Genomic DNA, 26,202 nt, shown 5'->3' with positions numbered 1-26,202 from the left:
ACATAAAGAAATAGGGTAAACAATTATAAATATATCATCAAAATTTGGCTGGATGCATGTTATTTGAAGTATATATGCAAATCATCTATATGTCATCTTGTTTGGGATTGAGATATAGTAATTATTGTTGTTGTATACAAAGCATACTATAAAATAAGGTAACAACAACATCAGGAAGTGACAAAACCATACTACACTTTTCCTCTTAAATCATGAACAAAACCATAGATTTGAAAAAAATGAATATGTTACTAGTTACTATAATACATTATGTGAAACACATTCACCAAGAGTTAACCAACATCATAATATTGAAAGATAACAACTAATACAAGTGCTCAACTACCAATGATCAAACTAACTTAAGACTAAGAAAAATAAATAATCTCTAAGAACAACATTCTCCATAAGATGAGCAACAATTAAAGGTCCAAGAAAAACACCTCTAATGTCTCAAACATTTACCTCAAAAACACCAAATTCTTTTTTCCTACAGAAACAAGAACCTAAAACAGGGCAAAACATTAAAATTGCAGACATTAAAGAGCCATCAATCACCACATAGAAGAAGATAAGAACAACCCCACATAGAATAACAAAAAAAAAACAGAAGAAGGATCAATGAAAGCACACAAATCTTGTGTAAAAGACCCACCTTTTTTTTCCGCAATAAAACCCTACCAAACAAAATCGTTAAACCCACAAACTTCCATATGCTAAAAACAAAGAAGGCCTAATAAAACCCAATGGATTTTCAATCTTTACAATCTCAAAAACCTAACAATGAAAGAAAAGAAAAGAGTGTTACCTTGAGGTAGATGATGGCTATGACGAAGAAGACCAAGACGAAGGTATTGGAAGTCGCCAACAATTTTTTCGCAACAATGTCGTCTCCCTCTGCTACAAGTTGTTGCAAGGAAGAAAAAGAAAGACAATTGGGCATTAGTTTCAAACTATTGCAAGAAAGAAAAAGAAAGACTATTGGGAATGGGTTTATTTGAATATTTTTAAAAGTTTAGAAGTTTTAAATATTACATTTTAATCCCCAATTATCTTAATCACTAATTAAGAAGGGGTTTGACTTGGTCAGTTTTTTTTTGTCACCAATTTTAATTTTAAGACTTTTTTGTCACGTTCTCCTCAATTAACTCTCATAACTTTTGGTTAGATGTTGGGGGTTCGAACCTCAATAGCACATTTTTCTTTCTTAGTTAATTTTTTTAATTTAAACTTATTTCGCTACACACATAAAAATGCTAAAAAAATTCTTAATTTTTAAAATAATATTATAAGTTTTTTTTAATTTTTTTTTATTTAAAACGTGACACTGCTTATGAAAAATTCTGCGTACGCAACTGATTGCGTCACAACATATAGAATCTATTGTGCCATAGATTTCACAATCTAAATAGAATTGATATTGTCTTTTCACATACAGGGTGTCTTGATACCCATCGAAATGACATCTATAAAAGGATGTTGAATCTGCTTCAACTTTTAATGCCACTGTCTGATGCTTTATGAGTCCAACATTATTCCTAAAAGTTATGTCTTGGTCTGTGAAGTCATTATCAACTATTAGGGTTTTGCCATGATTTTCTTACCATATTTTAAGTTTTATTTTTTCCTTAAAGTATTACCATAAATGCTTGAACTTTTCCTAGAAAGAAAATATAATTCTCTTCCATATTTGGTTATTCTTTCTTAAGAGAAAAAGTTTGGAGATGTATAAATTGAAGATTCATATTCTCATAGCAGAAATATAATCCACAATGTAGTCATTTAAGAGTTTTGTTTATGGAGATATTATTCTCCTAATATAGTTTATGTTTTTTAATATTAGTTTTCAATATGTAGGTCGCTTGTCCCAACTATATCAATACTATGTCTTTAGTATATTTTTATTTGTCGTGTAATTTATCAACCACATATGATTTGTAATCATTCTAATCACTTTCGAACCCAACAAGTGGTATCAGAGCATATGGTCCAATGGTTAAATCGGGTTGAAAACAAGTCCAAACAGTTTCAAATTAATTAGCAATAAATTTGATGATAATGAAGATTATGTCTAGCTACATGTGATGAAAAAGTTTTAAACCACATTTTCAACATTTTTGTTACTGCAATTTTAAAAATAAACATAAGATATTTTAAAATCATTTTTAAACATATTTTAAACCTTATTTTTAACCATGACAAGCAGTAGTAATTGAGATTTTGTTAAGAACAAGAATTTCATGCATATGAAGAAGACAAATCAAGTTTTGTCAAAAAAATCTAGTCATAAGAGGAGATTTGTTAGAGTTTTGCCCTGATTTACTTATCATAATTTAAGTTTTATTTTTTCCTTGAAAGAAAGTCAAAGTATTGTCATAAATGCTTGAATTTTTCCTGAAAAGAAAATATAATTCTCTTCCATAATTGGTTATTCTTTTCTTAGAGAAAAAGTTTGGAGATCTATAAATTGAAGATTCATATTCTCATAGCAGAACACAATAAAATTTACAATGTAGTCGTTTAAGAGTTTTGTTTATGGGAGATTATTCTCCCAATATAGTTTATGTTTTTTAATACTAGTTTTCAATATGTAGGTCGCTCGACCAAACCATATCAATAATATGTATTTTCTATACTTTTATTTGTCATCTGATTTATTCATATATAATACAATGGTAAATTTTTGCTTAACGCCCTATTCATTTTAGAACCCAGCTAGTGGTATTAGAGCACAAGGACCGACAATCATATGGTTCGATGGTCCAATGATTCAATGGTTGAATGAGGTTGAAGACAAATCCAAGCAGTTTTAAATCAATTTGCAACAAATTTGATGATAATGAAGATTTTGTCTAGCTACATGTGGAGGAAAAATTTTTAAACCTTATTTTCAACATTTTTATTGTTGTAATTTTAAAAATAAACATAAGATATTTTTAACTCATATATTTTTAACCTAATTTTTAACCATGACAATCGGTAGTAATGAAGATTTGTGAAGAACAAGATTGTCATGCATAAGAAGAAGACGAATTAAGTTTTGTCAAAAAAATCCAGTCATAAGGGGAAATTTGTTAGGATTTTACGCTGGTTTTCTTATCATATTTTTTTAAAAAGTTTGGAGATTCATATTCTCATAGCAGAACACAATAAAATCCACAATGTAATCATTTAAGAGTTTTGTTTATGGGGAGATTATTCTCCCAATATAGTTTATGTTTTTTAACATTAATTTTCAATATGTATGTCGCTTGACCAAACCATATCAATAATATGTCTTTAGTATACTTTTATTTGTCGTTTGATTTATCAACCATATATGATTTGCAATTGTAAGTTTTCGCATGACGCTCTATTACTTTCGAACCGATCACCAACAACCCTTTCAAATTATATACGACAGAAACAATTATAATTCATCAAAATTAATAAAATTCATGTATATATAAAGAGAGGGACTTACCAATGATTGCGGTGTCATATGTTTTGTTACCATTGACAAAACTTCTATTACCCGTTATTATCGCAGTATCCATCTCTTCTTCGATCAGGACTGTATTAGTCTTTTTTTTTATCAACTCTAATATATTCATGATACGTGTATTTCTTGATTTTTATGAAGAATTGCTTGACACTGTAATATGGGGCCCCAATATTGCTCCAACAATTGGGTTGAAATCTCTAGTCCCATCTTGAGAAACAATCATGTTATACGGTGTTTTTGTTATCAGTTGACTCACATACAACTATAGTTGCAGCAACAAATAACACCATTATACTTCCTGCTCTAAATTTTTTTAAAAATATGATCAATTTATGAACAAGGATTATAGCTACAGTCTAGAGATATGGAAGAAGGATATCGCAAAAACTATCTGAGATGGTCAACGCAAAGGTGATGAACATGCAAGAACTGAAACTCTTTGAGTCATTGAAGGTGATGAGCAAACAACAACTCTTCTTAGCAGTTGATGATTTTTATGAAGTATTCTTAACAATATCCCTCCTTAATATTGTAGTAAAGTTTTACAAGTATTGTTAACAATTCCCCTCTCTTATATTGTAGTAAAGGTTTAAAGGCTCCTTTCTCAAACAACTAAATGTCATCTTCATTTCAATGAATTTTTCTACTATTTGAACAATTATTTATATAGGTAGTGTGCAATTGTAGGAACAATTTTAATCCATAGCTTTGTTATAGTATTGTTTTCTTCTTATTATCTTTCTTATTTGGAAAGAATCAACTTGTGAGTCTTATGAAATTTTCATTTTGTGAAAAGATAATCATATACTTTCTTTATTCTTTTTGAATGATATTTTAGCTTTTGTAATATTCTCCAAATTAAATGATTTTTTTAAAATATCAAGTTAGTTTTTTTAAAAAGCAATAAATAGATTTTTTTTTAAAAAAAATTAGTCATTTGAAACATTTCGTATTTCATATAGAGTATAGATACAAAAGGATCTATGTCCATCTCTAACTTATTTTCAATCTCTATTAAAAAAAATTAAGCATATCAAAGAAAGATGGAAACAAGCTGAATTAATTGGATGACAATGGGTCCAAGAAACCTAAGTGGAATGAGAGTAGACCTAATAATTTTAGATCTGCATAAAATTAGCTTATTAATTTATATTTTAATTAGTTAGATGATTTATATTTTAATCGATAAATATAATTTTAATTTATCTCTAACTCATAATTATAGTTATATAATCTGAATATGAATATTCGAACTCACTTTTGTAATAGAAATTTATTTCCTCATGAATGTGAAGAAAAATATTTTTTAATTGGCTCTGATACCACATGAAATATATAACTCATAGTAAAATAAAATTAGAGATGTATTTTTTTAATTATATATTGAATTGTTGTAAATGATATATATTCATGGATTCATTTAACTGTAGAAGATCAATTCCTCCAAGTAGATGTGGATCTATTAAGAGTGGTGGGGTGTCACGCTACCCACGAATTTCGACGAAAACTTTATAGACACACACACACATATATATATATATATACAATATTAATATAGATATATAATGTGCCACACAGAGAATTAAATTGGTCGGCCTATGATGTCCATGGTAAGAGGGCAAATTGATGAGGCTGACGTTACGGGATCAAATTCCGACTGTGTTCATTATTTTGGGGAAATTGCTACATGATTTTTTGTTCAAAAAAACCCTACATGCATGTTTTTTAAGACAAAAAATCCTACATGCACGTTTTTAAAAGAAAAAAATAACTTATAGGGCACTTTTTTTTTAATAAAAATTTATAATTATTGTTGACTTAAATTAAATTAGTTAAATTATTAGTTAATACTTAATAATAACTCTTTGACTTTTCTTTTATTTGATTAAACACAAACAAAAGTGTTATTCTCTCTTTCTCTTCAACTAAAACCCTTCTTGCTCTAAATTTCAACCTTTTTCCAAAGTTTTCATTGCCCATTCTAAACCCAGGCCCCTTGTTGTCATCGCCACCCGCTGCCGGCCTTGACATTCCGTCCAACAGCTAAGTTTCACATGCCTGTTTGTTGTTGAGTGATATTGTTTTCATTTTCCTACATTCATCCACAACCTTTATAGATTGTAAGTTTGTAATTCTATTTTTGTAAAAAAAAATTATTTCTCTTTCTTGAGTTTTTTAAAGTTTTGATGACTGATGATTGATTTCATATTAGCTAAGAATTTTGATTTTACTTTGGTATTCTAAATTTCTAATGAACATTGTAAGAACATTATTAGTTAGAAATTGTGTGATATGAACCATATTAATTTGAATTAACTATGAATTACCCTATTAAATTTGAATTAATTGTGAGTTGAATTGAATTTTAATTTTTGTAGGAAAGTGTTCTAGTTTTGTGAATTAAGATGGATAAGTTTCTTGCGAAATTTAATCACTTTCAAGCAAGTTCTAGTACGAATGTCAATCGTTCTCATCTTATAGATGACCTTAATTTGGATTCACTTGAAGCCGATCCAGGAAAAAGAGTATCAACTGCTCACTAACCCTCGAATAAAGGATGAAGTGAGGAAATATTTTATTCAAAAAGGGTTTTGTCAACCTCACATGGATTCATATCCTCCAACTGAAATTGGAAGTAGAATGCGCCAATTTTGTAAAAGTTGGTTCAAAGGCCCATATTCTAAATGGTTGGAGTATAGTGTGGAGAAAGATTATGTCTATTGTCTATGTTGTTACTTATTTAAAGATGAATTTTTTCATGAAAGTAAGAGTGAGTTTTACACAAAAAGTGGTTTTAGGAGTTGGAATAAGGCACTTGAAAGATTTTGTAAACATGTTGGTGATGTTGATCATATTCATGACAAATGTTTCAATAAGGTGCTAGATTTGTCAAATTATTATCAATCAATTCAAGTTGCTCTTGACAAGCATTCTCAAAAGTTAAAAAATAGTACCTAATGCATTTGGAAGCCTCAATATATGTGTCAAGACTTTTTTTGCAATATGGGTTACCTTTTCGAGGTCATGATGAAAGTAAATCTTCAACTAATCAAGGTTTCTTTCTAGGATTTTTGCGATAATACTGGGACAAACATTCGAATGTGGAAAAAGTGATATTAGAAAATGCCCCACAAAATAATACTTTGACTTGTCCTATGATTCAAAAAGATATTGTCAATGCTTGTGGGAAAGAAACGTTGAAAGCAATAATTGGGGACTTGAATGGAGATTTCTTTGGTATATTAGTTGATGAGTCAAAAGACATCTCTCACACGAACAAATGGCTCTTGTTTTGCGATTTGTTAATAAGAATGGTGAAATAGTTGGACTATTTATCGGTCTTGTCCATGTTAGTGATACACCAGCATGCTCATTGAAGAAAATGATTTATTTTTTGCTTCCCGATCACTCACTAAGTCTATCCAAATTACATGGACAATGGTATGATGGGGCTAGTAATATGAAATGAGTGATAAATGGGCTCAAAACTTTGATTATGAAAGATAATTCATCGGCATGTTACATTCATTGTATTGCTCACCAATTGCAACTAACACTTGTGGCTATTGCTAAAAACATTTGGATGTTGAAGATTTTTTTTATCATGTTAGTAATGTGTTGAATGTTGTTGGAGGATCTTTCAAGCGTACAAACTTATTCCGTCATCACCAAGCCAAAAATTTAGAGCAATTATTTGAATTCGGTGAAGTTCATAAAGGCCAAGGAATACATCAAGAACATGGACTTCAAAGACCAGGTGATACTCGTTGGAATCGCATTTCAAAACTTTAGGTAACTTTATTGTTATTTCCTCATCTATTGTTCATGTTCTTGAAGTGATTGAACTTGAAGGGTCCACATCAAGTGATAGAAATCAAGCGGAGTATCATTTGAAGGGTCCAGATCAAGTGATAGAAAATACGTATTTCTGGCCTCCCAACAACAATGCCAAACAGACTCTTATTTTGAGAAAAAAAAATACATTTATTGAAAAATTAAGTGTTTGGCAAATCAATAAAAATGCTTTTAAATTAAAGTAGAAGCAGTTTTTCTGATGTTGGAAAGAAGCTAAAAATTTCGCAGAAACAAAAAAATATTTTTCTCAAGACTAAAATATCATTTTCATATATACATATTTACCAATATATTGCTTATTAATTAATTAGCATATTTCAAAAGTTTGTTTAAATTTCATTTAATAATTTTTTTTTTAGTTTTACATAATAAATTTTATAATTTTTATTTTATGGTTATATATTATATATTATTTTACGTATTATTTTGCAGAATTAGAAAAAGGTAACAATAATATTTTTACAATATTAGAAATTTTTTAAAAAAGATTTCAACCTCCCAAAAAGGTATAATATTGATTGAAAATTTAAACATGTACATTTTAATTTAATAAAAATAAAATTTTATAATAGATATTTTAAATAGTTCTCTCTATAGAATAAAAATTTAATATTATATATACATTAATAGTTGTCCTTTTTTGTATTTTTACTCTTAAAAGTATTTTTTTAAAAAGATCAATCAAACGCAATTTGCATATGAAAAACACTTTTCAAATGAATTGGTCAAACACAAATTGTTTTTTTCAATAGTACTTTTCTGAAAAGCCATTTAAAAAAAACACTTTTAAAAATAAGTTGCTTTTAGCAGCAATGCCAAACATGCTCTAAATTTAGTGTTTTAAGTTGGGGTAGGGACATTATAATAATTGAACATTTAAGTTATGTAGTTCATACTTTTAAGGTAGTATAGATAAAAGATAGATATGTACTTGTCTAATTTTAATTAAATATAAAATTTTAAAAAAATAAAGAAGACTTTTAATTTAGGGATATGCAAAATATATAAAATTATCTTTTAACTTTGTGTTCTTAAACATCCCCCTCCCCTAAAAAAAACATTCTATATTAAACTGAATAAAAATAAAAGTACAACAAATAAATTGAAAACAGAGAAGTACTTATTAAATCTAGTTTGGACTCTTCAAACAAGGTTTTGATCAAATCATTTTTCTCCAACAGTTTGAGGTTTTTCACAGGATGAACACCAAGTTGTAGTTTGTGCAACATAAAATCATTGAACTTCTTGTAGTTGCTGCAAAAGTATATTTATGGAAATGAAAATTAGTACATATTAATTATTTAGATAGTTAGTTTGAAGTATAGTTATTTCATTCTCCTTGTTGCATCAAGCTTTGTTGATCTGTCTAATTTATCCAAAAAAAAATTGTAGCTGCATAATTGAACAATTCTCACAATCTTCCTTGTTTTAAGAAGAAGAAGAAGAATATAAAACTTACAAAATTCGTAGATTAATAATGTGAGAACCCCTATAATTGTAGATAACAAATGACCGTGTGAAATGTTGCTTCTCGTGCCTTATCAGATAAGTTACAACCCTTTCAAAAAATCACAACCATTCGAAAATGTCATAACTCATCGAAGAAGTCATAACTCTTTAAAAAAGTCACAACCCTTCAGAGAAGTCACTGCCCATCAATGTGAAAACGTGTATGCTTTTAACATAATATAGAATAAATAAATAAATATATTATTGTATAAAATATATACTAAATTGGGTGCTTTAAGTTGGGGGTATTACAGTAATTGAACATTCGAGTTAGGAGTTCCTGCTTTAAGGTTGTATAGATGACTATTTCGTTGAGATTTTACTTAGCACCGAGAGGATATTAAGATAGAGGCTCTCTCGTTAGTAGACGCCGAGTCTCTAGTAGTAATCTCTGTGTCCCTAACTATGTGCCCCCGTAGGTTGTCTTAAGTGACATAGCTAGTGGATCCACCGCTAGAAGTTAAGATTCTTGCCTTGGCAAGTAAGGACATCTCTTTCGGTGTAGGAGCAAGACACCATATTCTACATTATAGCTCACGTGATCTATGCCAATTAATAGTAAATATCCCATAAAAATAACTAAGTTACTTTCAAAAGTTTTATGAAGCTTTCTTTATGATTTCAAGATGCATTGATGAGGTTCATGAATATGATTCTTCTTTAAAGGTTTTTACTATATTTAGCTTGGTCATGCACATCATGTTTTTACTATGTCCCCTTATGATCATTTTACGTTTTTATGCATATCCCTCATACTTAGTACATTTCATGTAGTAATGCATATTTATGCCTACATTGTTTTGCTAATGTAAGGCTTGACGATTCCTCTCCCTCCGTTTGTGGCTAGTTGATCACTTTAGAGACTTGAAGACTTGGTGAGTCCTTATACTGTGAGGACGAAGTCGCCTTTATTCCTTTCTTATGTCTTTACGTTTTGAATGTTGTATGTGGTGTACGGGTTATGTCCCGACCACTTCTTTGATGTACGACTTGTCAAGACTATGTTAGACTTCCGCTTCAATGTCAAACTTTTCAATTTATATGAGATTATTTACTTTTGTCTATTATATTGTGTGTGTGTATGTCAAGTAACTTGTGTAGGACCTCTCGGGGTCTTATACGTCATGTAACGTCTAGGGTGTATTTTGATTTGTGACAGATGTACCTTGCTAGTAATTCTTGATCACATATATTTTTTTTCTATAAATTTGTTAGCAAGATTTAGTTCTTCTCCAACACGGAGACACTGAAATAGTATTAAGCATATATTTAGATATCTTCAAGAAACAATTGATATGAGACTATTCTATTCAAAAAGTCTGATTCACAATTAATTGAATATGTAGATGCAATATATTTGTTTGACCCACATAAAGGTTGATATCAGACTGGTTATATAACTATATCATGACGTTCAACAAAATAAACTATTATTGCTACTTCTTCAAATCATGTAGAGATAATAGCCATCCATGAAGTAAGTCGTATATGTGTGGGGTTGAGATCGATAACCCAATACATCCAGCAAACATATGATATTTATTTAAAAAGAGATATCCCAACAACACTATATGAAGACAATGTTGTGTTTATAGCTCAATTAGGTGATGTACTAAAATGATCTCAAAGGCAAGTGATTTTGAACTTTTAACCCCATCCATTTTATAAGTAAAACCTTAAATTTAACATTTTCTTTTCTTTCTTTATTTTTTATTTATTTTATTTGAATCGAAGATTTTATTTTGAAAATAATTTTTTTATTTTTAAAAAATAAAGATAAAATCTACGCATATTATATCCTCTACAAAACTTATTTTATGAAAATTCATCGAATGTGTTATTGTCGTATCACCTGTTATTTAGAATGGGAATGAAGAATCTACATAAGGATGGCAATGGGACGGAACGGATGTGGGGCGAGATGAATTTAAGGATATGCGAGGCGGATTGAAATGAGTTTTTTTAAAACTAATGCGGGGCGGGGCGGGGCGGGGCGGGAAGGGTTGCAGGTATATGTAATTTTATGTGAGTTCAAACTTAATTTTAACTTTTTACATGTTATCAATTCGCAATGCGATGCATTCGTGAAATGGGACAAAGATCTACCCGAATTTAGTCCAGTCCTATTAAAGATGGGGGCGGAGTGATAGAGCATTATTTATTAAGATAATTTATTTAAAGCTACTAAATTATTCAAGATAGTAAATGAAAATGGTTCAATAAAAAATAATACAATTTCTTAGATATTTCCCAATTGACCTCTAAAAGATAAATTTGTAAGTCATCATCTATTAAATTACTCCCTCCGTTTCAAAAAAGAATATCCTCGTTTGACTTGAAACGAAGTTTAAGAAAAAAAGAAGATTTTTTAATCTTGTGATTCTAAATTAAAGTTATGTCAAATGTACCAAAATGTCCTTTAATCTTGTAGTCTTAAAAAAAGTTATTGAAAGGAGGAGGACTAAATTAAAAATTTTACAAGTTAAGCTCAACCCGCCTCACCTCATCTATAAAATAATTGGCTTCGTGCTGGGCCACCACGTCAGTGAGAATGAATAATAGTAGAATCTAGACATTTCACTATAGCATAAAGTCTATTACTAGTAAGGTCAAGTTTTAAATAAAAAAACTGGAATATTCTGGAACGAACGCGAACGCAATAGAGAGTTCATCCAACGGCTGTAATCTGATCAGAACGTTCTGGATTATGAAACTTTTTTTCCTTTATAAACTGACAACTTGTCTTCCTTCTCCAATCACAGAAATTTGCTTCATTACATTTCATCTCAAACTAAACATTTACATTTTCTTCTTACTCCCGTGTGTGTCTGTATTTTCAATAAGAAAATAAGAATGGCAGGAAAAGGTGAAGGGCCAGCAATTGGAATTGATTTGGGTACTACATATTCTTGTGTAGGTGTATGGCAACATGATCGTGTTGAAATTATAGCTAATGATCAAGGCAACAGAACCACACCCTCTTATGTTGCTTTTACTGATACCGAACGGTTGATTGGTGATGCTGCGAAGAATCAAGTAGCTATGAACCCAGTTAATACTGTATTCGGTATGTTTTCCATTCCCAAATCTTGCTGCTCTCTCCGTTCCAATTTAATTGAATTTCGAGAGTTAAATGAGTGTTGTTTTATCCCAATCTTTCCATATTCCTTCTAGATTGTTAAATTATTAATTATTGTGAGTTATAGTTCGGACTAGAACAAAATGTCAATGGGTGCTCTTTGAATTCTCTAAAAGTAGTGCATTTCCAAGGATAGGATATAGTTTATGCCTACTTTTCAAATATTGGAAGATTATATGTAGAAATTTACGATCAAAATTGATAATTTTTACTCTCGGAATTTGGAAGGTGACATATAAATGGGGATAACATTGAGTTATTCTGAAAATTTTTGAACTTTCTCCATCTTTGTCTGAAAATTTATTTGATAATATTTTTAATTGGTTTATACATTAATAATGTCATTCAAGCATGTAACCCTTTTATTATTGATGATTGATGGTGTGGTGTGTGAATGTGGTGTTAGATTAAGAGAATATTTAGCTTTTAAGAGTAATTTGAAAAGAATTGGAATCAAGAAAAAAACTAACTTTGTGAACTAATAATCATAGTTGAATGACCATATGATTTTTAATGAACAGAGGAAATCGCATCCATTAGTCCTAATTTGAAATTGATTGACTAAAGTGAAATTATACAGTCCTCCATACCTAATAGTTTTTTATTTGAAATTATTGAGAACTGATATGAGCTCCCAACTTCTCATTAAAAGTTCAGTTGTTGAGTAATTGAAGTAAAATAATCTTAAAGTCAAGTGGGTATGTTATACTGAATCATGTAGTCTTATTAATCTTTTGTTGTTATTGGTTTCAGATGCTAAGCGTTTAATTGGAAGGAGATTTAGCGATCCTTCAGTGCAGAGCGATATGAAATTATGGCCATTTAAGGTTATACCCGGGCCTGCTGACAAGCCAATGATTGTTGTTACATACAAGGGTGAGGAGAAGCAATTTTCTGCTGAGGAAATCTCATCCATGGTCTTAACCAAAATGAAGGAGATTGCTGAGGCATACCTTGGGACAACAATCAAGAATGCGGTCGTCACAGTCCCTGCTTACTTCAATGATTCGCAGCGTCAGGCAACTAAAGATGCTGGTGTCATATCTGGTCTTAATGTGATGCGTATAATCAACGAACCAACAGCAGCTGCAATTGCCTATGGACTTGACAAGAAGTCTACTAGTACTGGTGAGAAAAATGTGTTGATTTTCGATTTAGGTGGTGGTACTTTTGATGTGTCTCTTCTCACTATTGAAGAGGGGATCTTTGAGGTTAAAGCTACTGCTGGTGATACTCACTTGGGAGGTGAGGATTTTGATAATAGAATGGTGAATCATTTTGTTCAAGAGTTTAAGAGGAAGCATAAGAAGGATATTAGTGGGAATCCGAGAGCATTGAGGAGGTTAAGAACTGCTTGTGAAAGAGCAAAGAGGACTTTATCATCCACTGCCCAAACAACAATTGAAATCGATTCGTTGTATGAAGGAATCGATTTTTACACAACTATCACTAGGGCAAGATTTGAGGAGATGAACATGGATTTGTTCAGGAAGTGTATGGAGCCTGTGGAGAAGTGTTTGAGAGATGCTAAGATGGATAAAAGCGGCGTTCATGATGTGGTTCTTGTTGGTGGATCAACTAGGATCCCGAAAGTTCAACAATTACTTCAGGACTTTTTCAATGGGAAGGAGCTTTGTAAGAGTATCAACCCCGATGAAGCAGTTGCTTATGGTGCTGCTGTGCAAGCTGCAATCTTGAGCGGTGAAGGCAATGAGAAGGTTCAAGATTTGTTGCTGTTGGATGTTACTCCTCTGTCACTCGGTTTAGAAACTGCTGGAGGTGTAATGACTGTGTTGATTCCAAGAAATACAACCATTCCAACCAAGAAAGAGCAAGTTTTCTCTACATACTCAGACAACCAACCCGGTGTCCTGATCCAGGTATACGAAGGAGAAAGAGCGAGGACCAAGGACAACAACCTGTTAGGCAAGTTTGAACTCTCTGGCATCCCACCTGCACCAAGGGGTGTTCCTCAAATCAATGTCTGCTTCGACATTGATGCCAATGGAATCCTGAATGTCTCCGCGGAGGACAAAACAACAGGGCAGAAGAACAAGATAACTATCACCAACGACAAGGGTCGGCTCTCCAAGGAAGAGATTGAGAGAATGGTGCAAGAAGCTGAGAAGTACAAGTCTGAAGATGAAGAGCTCAAGAAAAAGGTGGAAGCTAAGAATGGATTGGAGAATTACGCTTACAACATGAGGAACACTATTAAAGATGACAAGGTTAGTTCCCAACTTCCAGGTGCTGATAAGAAGAAGATTGAGGACGCGATCGATGAAACTATCAAGTGGTTAGACAGTAACCAACTTGCAGAGGCTGATGAGTTTGAAGACAAGATGAAGGAACTGGAAAGCGTATGCAATCCGATTATTGCCAAGATGTATCAAGGTGGTGCCGGTGGAGCTACTATGGATGAAGATGATGGTCCTTCTGTTGGTGGTGGTGCAGGAAGTGGAAGTGGTGCTGGACCAAAAATTGAGGAAGTGGATTAAGAGTTTTTGAAAGAAATGTTTTACTTGTTTGTTATTAAGTGTGCTTTCAATTAGCCTTTTGAAATGAAAGTTTGTTCACTCTTTGTTGTTAATATGTACTTTTCAATGTAGAATTGAAGAGAACTTCTTCTGTTCTTACCCTAAAATTGTGATTCAGTGACTTAATATAGTCTTCTTTTTTTCTGATAAAAATCATCTTTTAGTTGTGAGTAAGTTATGTAAAAACTATAATACTAGTTGTATTCTTATGGTATTACAATAAAAACAACTTTTCATGGCAATAAATATGTATATTAGTACTAAAACTTCTATCGATATTAGTTAATTGTCATTGAATTTAATATCGCAATTCACTAGTGCTACAGAACAACCTGAAAAGAGCAGCGTAAATAATGTTGTGTCATCAGATATGAGGCCCTTGACTAAGTAGCAATTCAACAATCATTTCCTGCTATAACTTGACTCGAGAGAATAAATGAAAATTAACTATCTGGGGTACCTTACACTTTCTGCAATTAATTATACCTCATTAAAATAAATGGAACAAGGAGACATAACAATTAATAAGACCTTGAGTGAGGTTTAGGGGTCTGAAGATAATGAAGAGATTCAATAAATTATACTTTATTAAAATAAATATGAAATCAAAATAATATAATTATCAATAATATTGTTATTGTAATAATGCAACAAAATAAATATCTTGAATCAAATTCTGTTGAGGAATGTAGAGAGAAATGAATGACCAAATGAAAGAAATGCAATTCAATTCTTAGCTTTGCTTGGGAAATGAAGAGTTTTTAGACTGATAGTCCGAACACATGAAGGTGTAAATTCGGTAGGGTATAATGAATTTTTGTATGAACACAAAACGAGAAAAACTAAATCATGATATATAAAGCATGATTTGTGGCACTTTTTTTTTACGCCAGATTTTTTTTTTGGGTAGTGACTTATAAATTTAGGGCTAGGCCAGTCTCAGATGGAATTTGAGTGAGGTGAGCTTTATGGCAATCCGGGAATGGATGGAGTAGTATGTCTAAGTTTGGATCGTATTTCTTAGTAGGAGGACATTAAGGAATCCACAAGGCCTTTCAAAATTGAATTCGGGTGAGTAAGACTTCGGAAATCGAACTTGATAGTAAAAGGATAATTTAGAGCGTCAAGATTCAAAGGTGTGTTGCGAAATGTAGGCTTGGAGAAGAATTTACGAGTCTCTGTCTCCGTGTAAGCCGTTGTAGCGGCATGAATTAATTCTCACCATAGTGGATGGGCCGTTATGACAATCTATAATGGGTTGAGCGGCTATAACGGGGTCAGTCAGAATTTTATGCAGAAAAGTCCCAAAAATCTATTATATTCTGCAACTTCTTTCTTGGAATTGGAAAGGGTGATTTAGGGCAGTTTCTTTCAGTTTTTCCACCAATCTCTTCGACAGAGGTAAGTCAATTACTCTTTTATGTTTAAATTGATTCTTAAGCCTAGAACCTAGGGTATTGTGGGTTTTGACTTGAGTTAATGGTGGAAAAAATCCTAGTATAGGTAGAAAGATCATGAATTGGCCAGGGTTAGGATTTGAGTATGATCCGGGTTTAACTAAGTCATTGATCATTAGTTATTGTATTTTGTTATTGTTTTAGACTAAGAACAAGTCAGAATTCATAGCAAGGGGAAAGCTCAAGTTTTTTAAAGCATTCAGGCTTGTTTCAAGGTAGGTAAAGGTTGTGATTTTCCCGTTCATGCTATATATATGTGTTTGTTAATTGTATAGTTAGTAACACATGTGTGATATATGATTAGGAAAATTGGAAGGATATAATATGAAATGAAAGATGTAATCAATCACATGCAATGAATGTGTTTCATGAATATACATGTGTGATTGTGATTCATTGTGGTTTTGAGTGTGTTGTGTGAGTTGTTGATTGAGATTAGGTATCACACCGGCACACTAACATCTAGAGTGGGTATTGCGCTAGTACACTAACATCTGGAATGGGTACCTTGTCGTTACACTAACATCTGGAACGGGCACCATGCCGGTACAATGAAAATGGGTACAACACCGGTACACTAACATCTTAAATGGGTACCATATCGGTACAATGGGAACGGGTATCACGTTGACACCATTTGAATCTTCTTCTTCAACTCAATGTAGACTTTCATGTATATATCATTAGATATTTTTAATAACGAAAATTCAGGTAAAATTGCATACTTGATCTCGATATTTTCAGAAGTAACCATTTTGAATTGATTTGAAATTTGTGTGACTAAATTTTAGTAATGGGAAGTAAATTCTACTATTATTATCTCAACGTCAGAACTAATGTACTATTGCGAATTTCAACTTCCATGATGTTGTAAGAGGATCACAATTTTCTCTATTGATAAAATGTTATGGAATCTCGAGTATTGATTTGAATTGAAAAAGAAGGAAAATTGGAGAAAAAAGAAGAAGAAGAGAGAACTAGGAGAAAAGGGAGAATTAGAGAATAAGGAAAAAATTGGAAAGAGATTGTAATTGCTGAGAAAATCCCTTCATAATATCAGTTAGAGGATATTAATCATAATTAATTTGAAAATATTAGTAATTATTAAGGGGTATTTATTTATTTAAAATTAAAATTGTCTATAGGACATGAGTTCAGTTTCCCCTCAAATATAAAATGTGTCTATTATTAGTAAGGTCAAACTGGAATATTCTGGAAGGCAGTAGAGAGCTCATCCAACGGCTGTAATCTGAGTATCCGAAAGTTCTGGAGTATCAAACTACTATTTTCCTTTATAAACTTGACAATTTGTCTTCTCCAATCACAGAAATTTGCATCATTACATTAAATCTCAAACATCACATTTCTTTCTTCTTTAATCATATTGTTTCTCTGTTTTTCTGTGAGTGAAGTAAAGAAAAGAATGGCAGGAAAAGGTGAAGGGCCAGCAATTGGAATTGATTTGGGTACTACATATTCTTGTGTAGGTGTATGGCAACATGATCGTGTTGAAATTATAGCGAATGATCAAGGCAACAGAACCACGCCCTCTTATGTTGCTTTTACTGATACTGAACGCCTCATTGGTGATGCTGCCAAGAATCAAGTCGCTATGAACCCAGTTAACACTGTATTCGGTATGTAGCTGTTTTACTTCTTGTGCATTGTATGTTTAACATTCTGCTTGCTACTCGTAATTATCGAACGAGATTTTGATTTTCTTTTTTGGTTTCAGATGCTAAGCGTTTAATTGGAAGGAGATTTAGTGATCCTTCAGTGCAAAGCGATATGAAACTATGGCCTTTTAAGGTTATACCCGGGCCTGCTGACAAGCCAATGATTGTTGTTACATACAAGGGTGAGGAGAAGCAATTTTCTGCTGAGGAAATCTCATCCATGGTCTTAACCAAAATGAAGGAGATTGCTGAGGCATACCTTGGGACAACAATCAAGAATGCGGTCGTCACAGTCCCTGCTTACTTCAATGATTCTCAGCGTCAGGCAACTAAGGATGCTGGTGTCATATCTGGTCTTAATGTGATGCGTATAATCAACGAACCAACAGCTGCTGCAATTGCCTATGGACTTGACAAAAAGTCTACTAGTACTGGTGAGAAAAATGTGTTGATTTTCGATTTAGGTGGTGGTACTTTTGATGTGTCTCTTCTCACTATTGAAGAGGGGATCTTTGAGGTTAAAGCTACTGCTGGTGATACTCACTTGGGAGGTGAGGATTTTGATAATAGAATGGTGAATCATTTCGTTCAAGAGTTCAAGAGGAAGCATAAGAAGGATATTAGTGGGAATCCGAGAGCGTTGAGGAGGTTAAGGACTGCTTGTGAGAGAGCAAAGAGGACTTTATCATCCACTGCTCAAACTACAATTGAAATCGATTCCTTGTATGAAGGGATTGACTTTTACACAACCATCACAAGGGCAAGATTCGAGGAGAAGAACATGGATTTGTTCAGGAAGTGTATGGAGCCTGTGGAGAAGTGTTTGAGAGATGCTAAGATGGATAAAAGCGGCGTTCATGATGTGGTTCTTGTTGGTGGATCAACTAGGATCCCGAAAGTTCAACAATTACTTCAGGACTTTTTCAATGGGAAGGAGCTTTGTAAGAGTATCAACCCCGATGAAGCAGTTGCTTATGGTGCAGCTGTGCAAGCTGCAATTTTGAGCGGTGAAGGCAACGAGAAGGTTCAAGACTTGTTGCTGTTGGATGTCACTCCTCTGTCGCTCGGTTTAGAAACTGCTGGAGGTGTAATGACTGTGTTGATTCCAAGGAATACAACCATTCCAACCAAGAAAGAGCAAGTTTTCTCTACATACTCAGACAACCAACCCGGTGTCCTGATCCAGGTATACGAAGGAGAAAGAGCGAGGACCAAGGACAACAACCTGTTAGGCAAGTTTGAACTCTCTGGCATCCCACCTGCACCAAGGGGTGTTCCTCAAATCAATGTCTGCTTCGACATTGATGCCAATGGAATCCTGAATGTCTCCGCGGAGGACAAAACTACTGGACAGAAGAACAAGATAACTATCACCAACGACAAGGGTCGACTATCCAAGGAAGAAATTGAGAGAATGGTGCAAGAAGCTGAGAAGTACAAGTCTGAAGATGAAGAGCTCAAGAAAAAGGTGGAAGCTAAGAATGGATTGGAGAATTACGCTTACAACATGAGGAACACTATTAAAGATGACAAGGTTAGTTCCCAACTTCCAGCTGCTGATAAGAAGAAGATTGAGGACGCGATCGATGAAGCTATCAAGTGGTTAGACAGTAACCAACTTGCAGAAGCTGATGAGTTTGAAGACAAGATGAAGGAACTGGAAAGCGTATGCAATCCGATTATTGCCAAGATGTATCAAGGTGGTGCCGGTGGAGCTACTATGGATGAAGATGATGGTCCTTCTGTTGGTGGTGGTGCAGGAAGTGGAAGTGGTGCTGGACCAAAGATTGAGGAAGTGGATTAGGAGTTTTTGAGTTGAATTGTTTTACTTGTTTGTTACTAAGTAATCTTTGAATAGCCTTTTGTAATGAAAGTTTGTTCATCCTTTTGTTGTTAATAAATTATGTGCTTTTCAATATAGAATTGAAGAAAGCTTCTGCTGTTCTTATCCTAAAACTCTGGTGCAGTGACTTAATAGCTTCTTTTTTTTCTGACAAAAATCTGCTTGTGAACAAGTTAACGTCAAAACTATAATGTTTAGTTCACTAGATTAAAAACTGAATATATGGAGATACAATATACAACTATATGCACTTCAATAATTGGGAAATTCCTTAGTATCATAAAGGAAAGCCTATCTGGGATGGCCTACTCCTTAGTCAAGCAAAGCTAGATTCGGGAAAATAAAACATGCTCTACTCCTTCCTTCGATTGCTTTCATTTTTAGCCCTATGAGGCTTCATCTTCTTATCGGGATAGCATTGTACATTACATATATATTTGGTTAAAATGGGAGAAAAATTCACTAGCAACAAAGAGGAGGAGAAAGAGAAACTTGGTTGGGAATACATTTATCAACTCCCAAGCAAAGCAAAAAGGATATATGTACTATTAGAGAAAACCATCCAGCTCAAAATAGTATGGTTCATTTTGCACTTCTGAAAATTATAAGCTGGTATTCAATACCTGGAATGAACATTTGTCTCCACTTGCACTTACAACATGTTCACTCAAGAGGTGCCATGGGAGAGGAACATAGATACTCAAAGACTATGCAGAGCTCTATTGCATTATGTAACGTTAGAAACGACAAATTTAGAAAAGAAGTAGATCTTATTGTCTGAAAACACTAGGCAGGAAACAGTCTTCATGTTCCTAGAGTAACAGAATGGATCATTGTAATTCAGACCACTAAAGATTACCTTTTCTTTTTTCCTATAGACTTGATTCATTAAAAATGACTACATATAACTCCACTTATAATAACATGCTTCGCTCTGCATCACATTGTACGCGACACAGCAGTGCTACAGAACAGCCTTAAAAGAGCAGCAGCAAAGGATCCAATAAGGTGGTATCATCAGCTATGAGGCCATTGACTGAGCAGCAATTCAACAATGATTGAATTTCCCACTAAAAACTTAACTTAAGAAAAGAATGGAAGTTAACTATCTGGGCTACACTACACTTTCTGCAATCAATACCTATCTCACGACAACATAAACTCATTTGGAGGTCGAAGACAAACAGGAACTTCATGCACTTCTGGAGTTGTGCCATATTTGGGAACTTTCAATTCAAGTACAGCTCCATTTATGTCAAAATATGCTTCTAGCTTCGCATCATCAGGTATTCGAGTTGGAAGTGAGATTTCCCTTGTGAATTCACCGCAAGGACAGTGCTCTGGAGATGGGTCAGTTAGCTTGAATGTTCTACCATTTCTCACCATGAATGGGGGGGATGCCGTGCTCACAAATGTTATTCTTATGATGGCATGATTAGTATTGTTCCACCAATGAACTTTCACCTTTTCACGATCAACAAAAGGTAGAGTGATCATAATCACGTATCCTTCCGAGTCCTCGTATATAACTTTTGCAGCAATGGCTGGCCCATACACATTCTTCATTACCCCCGAAAACTCATTCATCCAAGGTGGTGCAATAGTGTGTGGTTGTCCATCTTGATGTCTGTTTAAACTGGGATTAGTCGACAAGAAACAATCTTCATCACTTCCATGAGAAAAGAAGTCTTTCCTTTTCTTACCAAAATCAGATGAGAGCTCTAAACCATTGCTGTTCACATGGTTTGATGGTCGAGTTGACAAGTTAAGACTAGAACCATTAAGCAATTTTTTCGAAGGAAGATGAGAATTGCTCTTTGGCAAAGGGATCGATCTTTGAAGCTCAAAATCTGTGTTGGGAAGGTTCCGCCATGAACTGAAGTCTCTAGCTTCGGGTGGTACTGAAAATTTGAGATCCCTACCAGTAAGTTCCATCCACTTCTTCTGCTCTTCCTCATCAATACACAATAAATTGGGTGATGGAACAAGCTCAATTCCATGCAAACACACCGGATTGGAGAGGCCTCTATAATGCTTATGCTGCATTTTATGAGAACAGATGAACCCCTTGTCAACACTAAATGGAAATGAATGCTCGCCCTGCTTCGAATGTCCATTCATATAACTCCTCAACTGCATCTCCCCCAACGCATTTTCAGACCTCTCCTTGAAAACCCACATGTACATATTCTCCATATCATGCTGAGCCAAAAACACATCAAGCTGGAGATCAGACTTATCAAATCCCGACACCCCATTACTATCTCGAACAACTTTGCACTTAGATTTCTCCTTCAAAACAGGCTTAAAGTAAAAAGTAAAGAAAAACCAAGCACCCCAAACACTATCCAATCTCTTATCACATTTCCTTCCAACTTTAGGCAAATCAAGAAGCTCAAAACATTCATTAATCTGGTTTCCAAGTCCAACCTCCATCATATCAAACAAGTCGTGATTCCAAGATAGAGGTGGTGGTGGAGGACGAGGAGTAGGGCTACGTTCCATATATAACGGGAGATTAATATCCGGTGGCCTCGAAATCACAATCTCCCTATTCATATCCCTGTCTGAATCCTCATTAGAGGTAGCAGCAGCAATTGCAATTGAGTCCATAGACAAGAATGTAGATAGTTGATAATTATCAATTGACAAACTTGTCATCAAATCTTCCCCCATCTGTTTACCACTATTTAATTCCTTACAACAAAACCCCAAATATGCAAAAAAAAAAACCTCAATACACACACAAGTTCAAGATTTTACTACAAAAACAATAAAAACAAACATGGGTATTTAATATTTTATCAAATATCAGTATAAAAGGTTGTTCTATGCTATAAAGATGAGATTTTTATCAGAAAAAAAAAAGGATTCTTGAATTCAAGAAAAAACCCTATAAAATTGAAAAAAACATATATATGGATTTGAATAAAAAGGAATACAAATAAAGGGTTTATTAAGATTACCTTTTTAACAAAGATTTCAACTTTGAATCGAATAGAAATATTCAAAAAGAATCAGCAGCAGCAGTCCATGTCTACAGAGAAAAAAAAAGAAAAAGGAAGAAAGACCTTTGAGATTGAAGAAAAAATAAATGGTGACGGAGACCGTTAACTTTGACGGCGTTAATGGGAAACGTAACGCCTGATAAGCAAAGTCTAATTGTGATTAGGGGATGGGTATGAGGGATGAGTGATAAGTAAGGTAGCTTATCATATCATACGTACATATTTGTTATTTATACTCCCTCAGTCCACTCTAAAAAATCAAAAGATAATTTATCTTTTGTATCTATTTAACCCTGTTATTAAATACTATTTATCGTCTAACATATTTCTCAAATCATTAAATTTAATAAAGTCAAAGTAATATACTCCCTCTGTCCACTTTTAATTGTCATGTTGCGTTTTTCGAAAGTCAATTTGACTAATTTTCAAAGTTAAATTAGATTACATTAATTTGATATTTAAAAAAATAGATATTCAAAAACTATATGAAAAGTACTATAAATTCCAATTTTTTGCATATCAATATGATGAAAAAATGCATCATAAAATATTAGTCAAAGTTATTATCGTTTAACTCTAAAAAAGGAAACTATGACAATTAAAAGTGGACGGAGGTAGTAGTAAAATTATCCCTATTTTTTTAAGGGATATGTCAAGTCAATAGTAGACAATTATTATTGGACGGAGGAAGTATTTGGGCAAAAGTTTTTGTATATTATGTACTTCAGCGACACTTTTTCTATTTACGCAAGTGTAGATACAATTTTTGTATTGAAGTTGTGAAGATTGTATCAAAGATGCAATTATGGTTATTGTCATTATTTGTACAATTTCTTATCTGACGTAAGTAATTAGTACAACAATGTAATCAATTGCATTAATTTATGAAACTAAGTAATTGATTTGCTATAGAATCGTATAAATTCATATCGGTAACAATATATCCCAAACAATTTTTTTAATGAAAATTCACTAATTGAATGTGCAATGGACGAAACCTACTTTCTACAAGTTAACATGAAGATTTATGCATAGAAAATTAAGTGTGATGTATCATGATATCTTTAGGATACATCATGTATCATGATACCTTTAGATACATGATGTATCTCGATACGTTTAGAATACATGATGTATCATGATTCGCTTAAGATACATGATATATCTCGATACGTTTAGGATTCATTATGTATCATGATATCTTTTGAATGTATAATGTATCATGATACCTTTCGAATACATGATGTATAAAAAATGTCTAATACAATCTTTTCTACATTTTCACTTTTCTGGGTGCTAGAATCCACACCATTGATAGAGAATTTGTGAAAGCTTAGCGCAAATCCTAAAAAAATAATTAAAAATTATACTTAGAAAATAAGAATCGAAAAAAACAAATATGTAGATGAACTTACTGAAATAAAATCTTTACCTTATATGGATAATCGTAAAAGAGGAAATTTAGGAAAATTTCTAATTAACTTTAACTAGAAGAAATTGAAGCAAATCATACTTAATTGGTGGAGTTAAGACGTGGGAGATAAATAGGGATAGTATAAGTGAGAGAAAGAAGAGAGAGAAAAAATATTCTGATATAATTTTTAATTATATGTGAAATAAGGGTTTGGCATAACCATTTAAATTTGCTATTAAAATAATATTGTAACTTTGTTGGTTAATTATTTTAAAATAGGGTTCTAATTAGTAAATATAGGGCTTATGTTTGTCTAGTTATGTAAATTTTTCTTAAATTTTTCTTGAATTATGCCAAATGAAATGAATTTTTATCCTACATTAATAGTTGAAATAAAAAATACCCTTAACGTTATTAAAATGACCAAATTTTGTTTTTATTTTCAAATGATGAAAGGTTGACACTCGATGATACCACATGTCCAACAATTAAGGAATTATTTCTTAAAAAATGAAGGATAAAATGGTGATGGTAATTGGTAGGGAGAGAAAGGAAGAAAAAAAGAAGGGTGATTGGTGATAAAGTAGTGTTGGAAAGAAAAAGGAATAATAGAAAACAAAATTTAAAAATTCAAAATTAAGAAAATGGTAAAATTCATCCTTAGCTTAAAAAATATTAATCAAACACGTAACATCATCAGATGCTAAGCTTTTATAGTTTGAAAATAACTTATTTTAACAACAAGGACATATTAGTTTCATTTCACATAATTTAGGAGTCAATTTACCCTTTTCATCCCCATCCTTTATTTTTATTTTTTGGATAAAATGATCAAAACAAAAGTCTAACAATGTTCGAAAGAATTTTCATACAACCTAAAGCTTGTAGAAATATTAATTTGCATGTTATAAGAACATGTTTCCTTGATCTAACATGTTTATTCCTAAACTTAATTCTTCAATAAATTCTTCTTGCATTTGAAATTTGTTGCGTAACTTCTATTCAACAGTTCTCTCCATTGGTCTATTGGGCCTGAATCTTCAATGTCGATGATATTTCTACAACTTGTTATTAGTATGTATTACTAAAATATTATGAACAGAAATTTTCAAATAGTAAGGTTTAAAGAATATTTTCAAAACAAGTAAACTCAAAATCAGTAAACAAAAAAGAATTCGAAATATTTTTCTGAAAAAAGAAAATCGAGTTCATTGAATGCACAATGCTTTTTTAAGGAAAATTATTCCCTTCAAGTACCTGTCACGCCCCAAGCCTACACCCTGGGCGAGACTGGCACTCGAAGACCATTGTTGGCCCCAAGCGAACCCTTGGCTTGGCTTACTTAACTCAGCGGAAGACTCTAAGCATGATTACAATGATCAATTGAACTTACTCAAATAGCTTAATAGTATAACTTATAATGTTAGAAGAATTAAACATTCAACTTGGCCAAAATGGCAACCCAAGTCTTAACATAATATAAAATGAGAAGACTAAAGAACTAATAACTGACTGTCTATGGAAGCCTCTAAAACAACTGAGAGGGATGTTGGGACAAACCCACAACATCTTAATGAACTAAACTAGAAAGCAAATAAAGGAGTCCTCAGGATGCAATGAGGCTCACCACTGACTCGGAGTGCTCAAGTTGGATCAACGAGGCGCTGGATGCTGATCCTGGTTACCTGTGTCTGCATCATAAGACGATGCAGGCCAACTAACATCAGTACATTGAATGTACGAGTATGCGAGTTGGAATGCTAAACAATACATAGGCTTGAAAAGATTCTGAAAGAAACACTTACCTTGGCTCTTCTCAATTCATGAATACTTAATTCAAAATAAAGCAATGAAACACATGGAATATATGAAAAAGCTTTATAAAACAACTGAAAACAACCTTAGTTCGTTAAAGACAAAACAATAACAAACTTAACTTTACTCATTTAGAAATGTGGGAGATTCTCTAACCGACAACCATCACTATGAGCCTAAGTGATGGTACAACGTTTTACCTCACGTTGCCAAGGACCGTTCTATACCTTGCCGTCAGTATAGAACCTGAACTACTAAGTGGATCCACTAGTCTATGCTAAAAAGCATTAAGGAATCATCTAAAAAGTATGATCCTTTTCCTGCCCACGATGGCTACATGGTTTATGGAGACTTGAGTTAATATGAACTCGCATCCCCATATCGATGCTCAATACTACTCCCAAAAATATACTTAGCTCATATGTTAACAACAATCTTCTTTCTTTGGTTTGAGATAATTACTCA

General features: G+C 32.9%; 3 protein-coding genes across 3 annotated transcripts; 2 read left to right on the top strand and 1 right to left on the bottom strand.

Moving 5' to 3' along the window:
* The first annotated feature begins 11,664 nt into the window (after positions 1–11,664).
* On the top strand, positions 11,665–19,589 carry LOC102594883 (heat shock cognate 70 kDa protein). Its single transcript, XM_006348942.2, has 3 exons — positions 11,665–11,714; positions 17,418–17,618; positions 17,717–19,589. The coding sequence occupies exons 1-3, from the start codon at positions 11,702–11,704 to the stop codon at positions 19,459–19,461; spliced, it is 1,959 nt and encodes a 652-aa protein (XP_006349004.1). The 5' UTR covers positions 11,665–11,701; the 3' UTR covers positions 19,462–19,589.
* LOC102595219 (heat shock cognate 70 kDa protein-like) lies at positions 11,678–14,648 on the top strand. The gene is made up of 2 exons (XM_006348943.2): positions 11,678–11,915; positions 12,741–14,648. Exons 1-2 carry the CDS (start codon positions 11,702–11,704, stop codon positions 14,483–14,485), a joined length of 1,959 nt encoding a protein of 652 aa, XP_006349005.1. The 5' UTR covers positions 11,678–11,701; the 3' UTR covers positions 14,486–14,648.
* Positions 19,590–20,067: 478 nt separating the features above from the next.
* On the bottom strand, positions 20,068–22,548 carry LOC102594561 (uncharacterized). The gene is made up of 2 exons (XM_006348941.2): positions 22,467–22,548; positions 20,068–22,197 (listed from the first exon to the last, which is right to left on the bottom strand). Exon 2 carries the CDS (start codon positions 22,174–22,176, stop codon positions 20,647–20,649), a length of 1,530 nt encoding a protein of 509 aa, XP_006349003.1. The 5' UTR covers positions 22,177–22,197; positions 22,467–22,548; the 3' UTR covers positions 20,068–20,646.
* Between the last annotated feature and the right edge of the window lie 3,654 nt (positions 22,549–26,202).

This window comes from Solanum tuberosum, unplaced genomic scaffold (assembly GCF_000226075.1).
Source record: "Solanum tuberosum cultivar DM 1-3 516 R44 unplaced genomic scaffold, SolTub_3.0 scf00101, whole genome shotgun sequence".
NCBI lineage: Eukaryota > Viridiplantae > Streptophyta > Magnoliopsida > Solanales > Solanaceae > Solanum > Solanum tuberosum.
The sequence above is the reverse complement of the archived record's forward strand: the minus strand, read 5'-3'. Positions and strand labels throughout refer to the sequence as shown.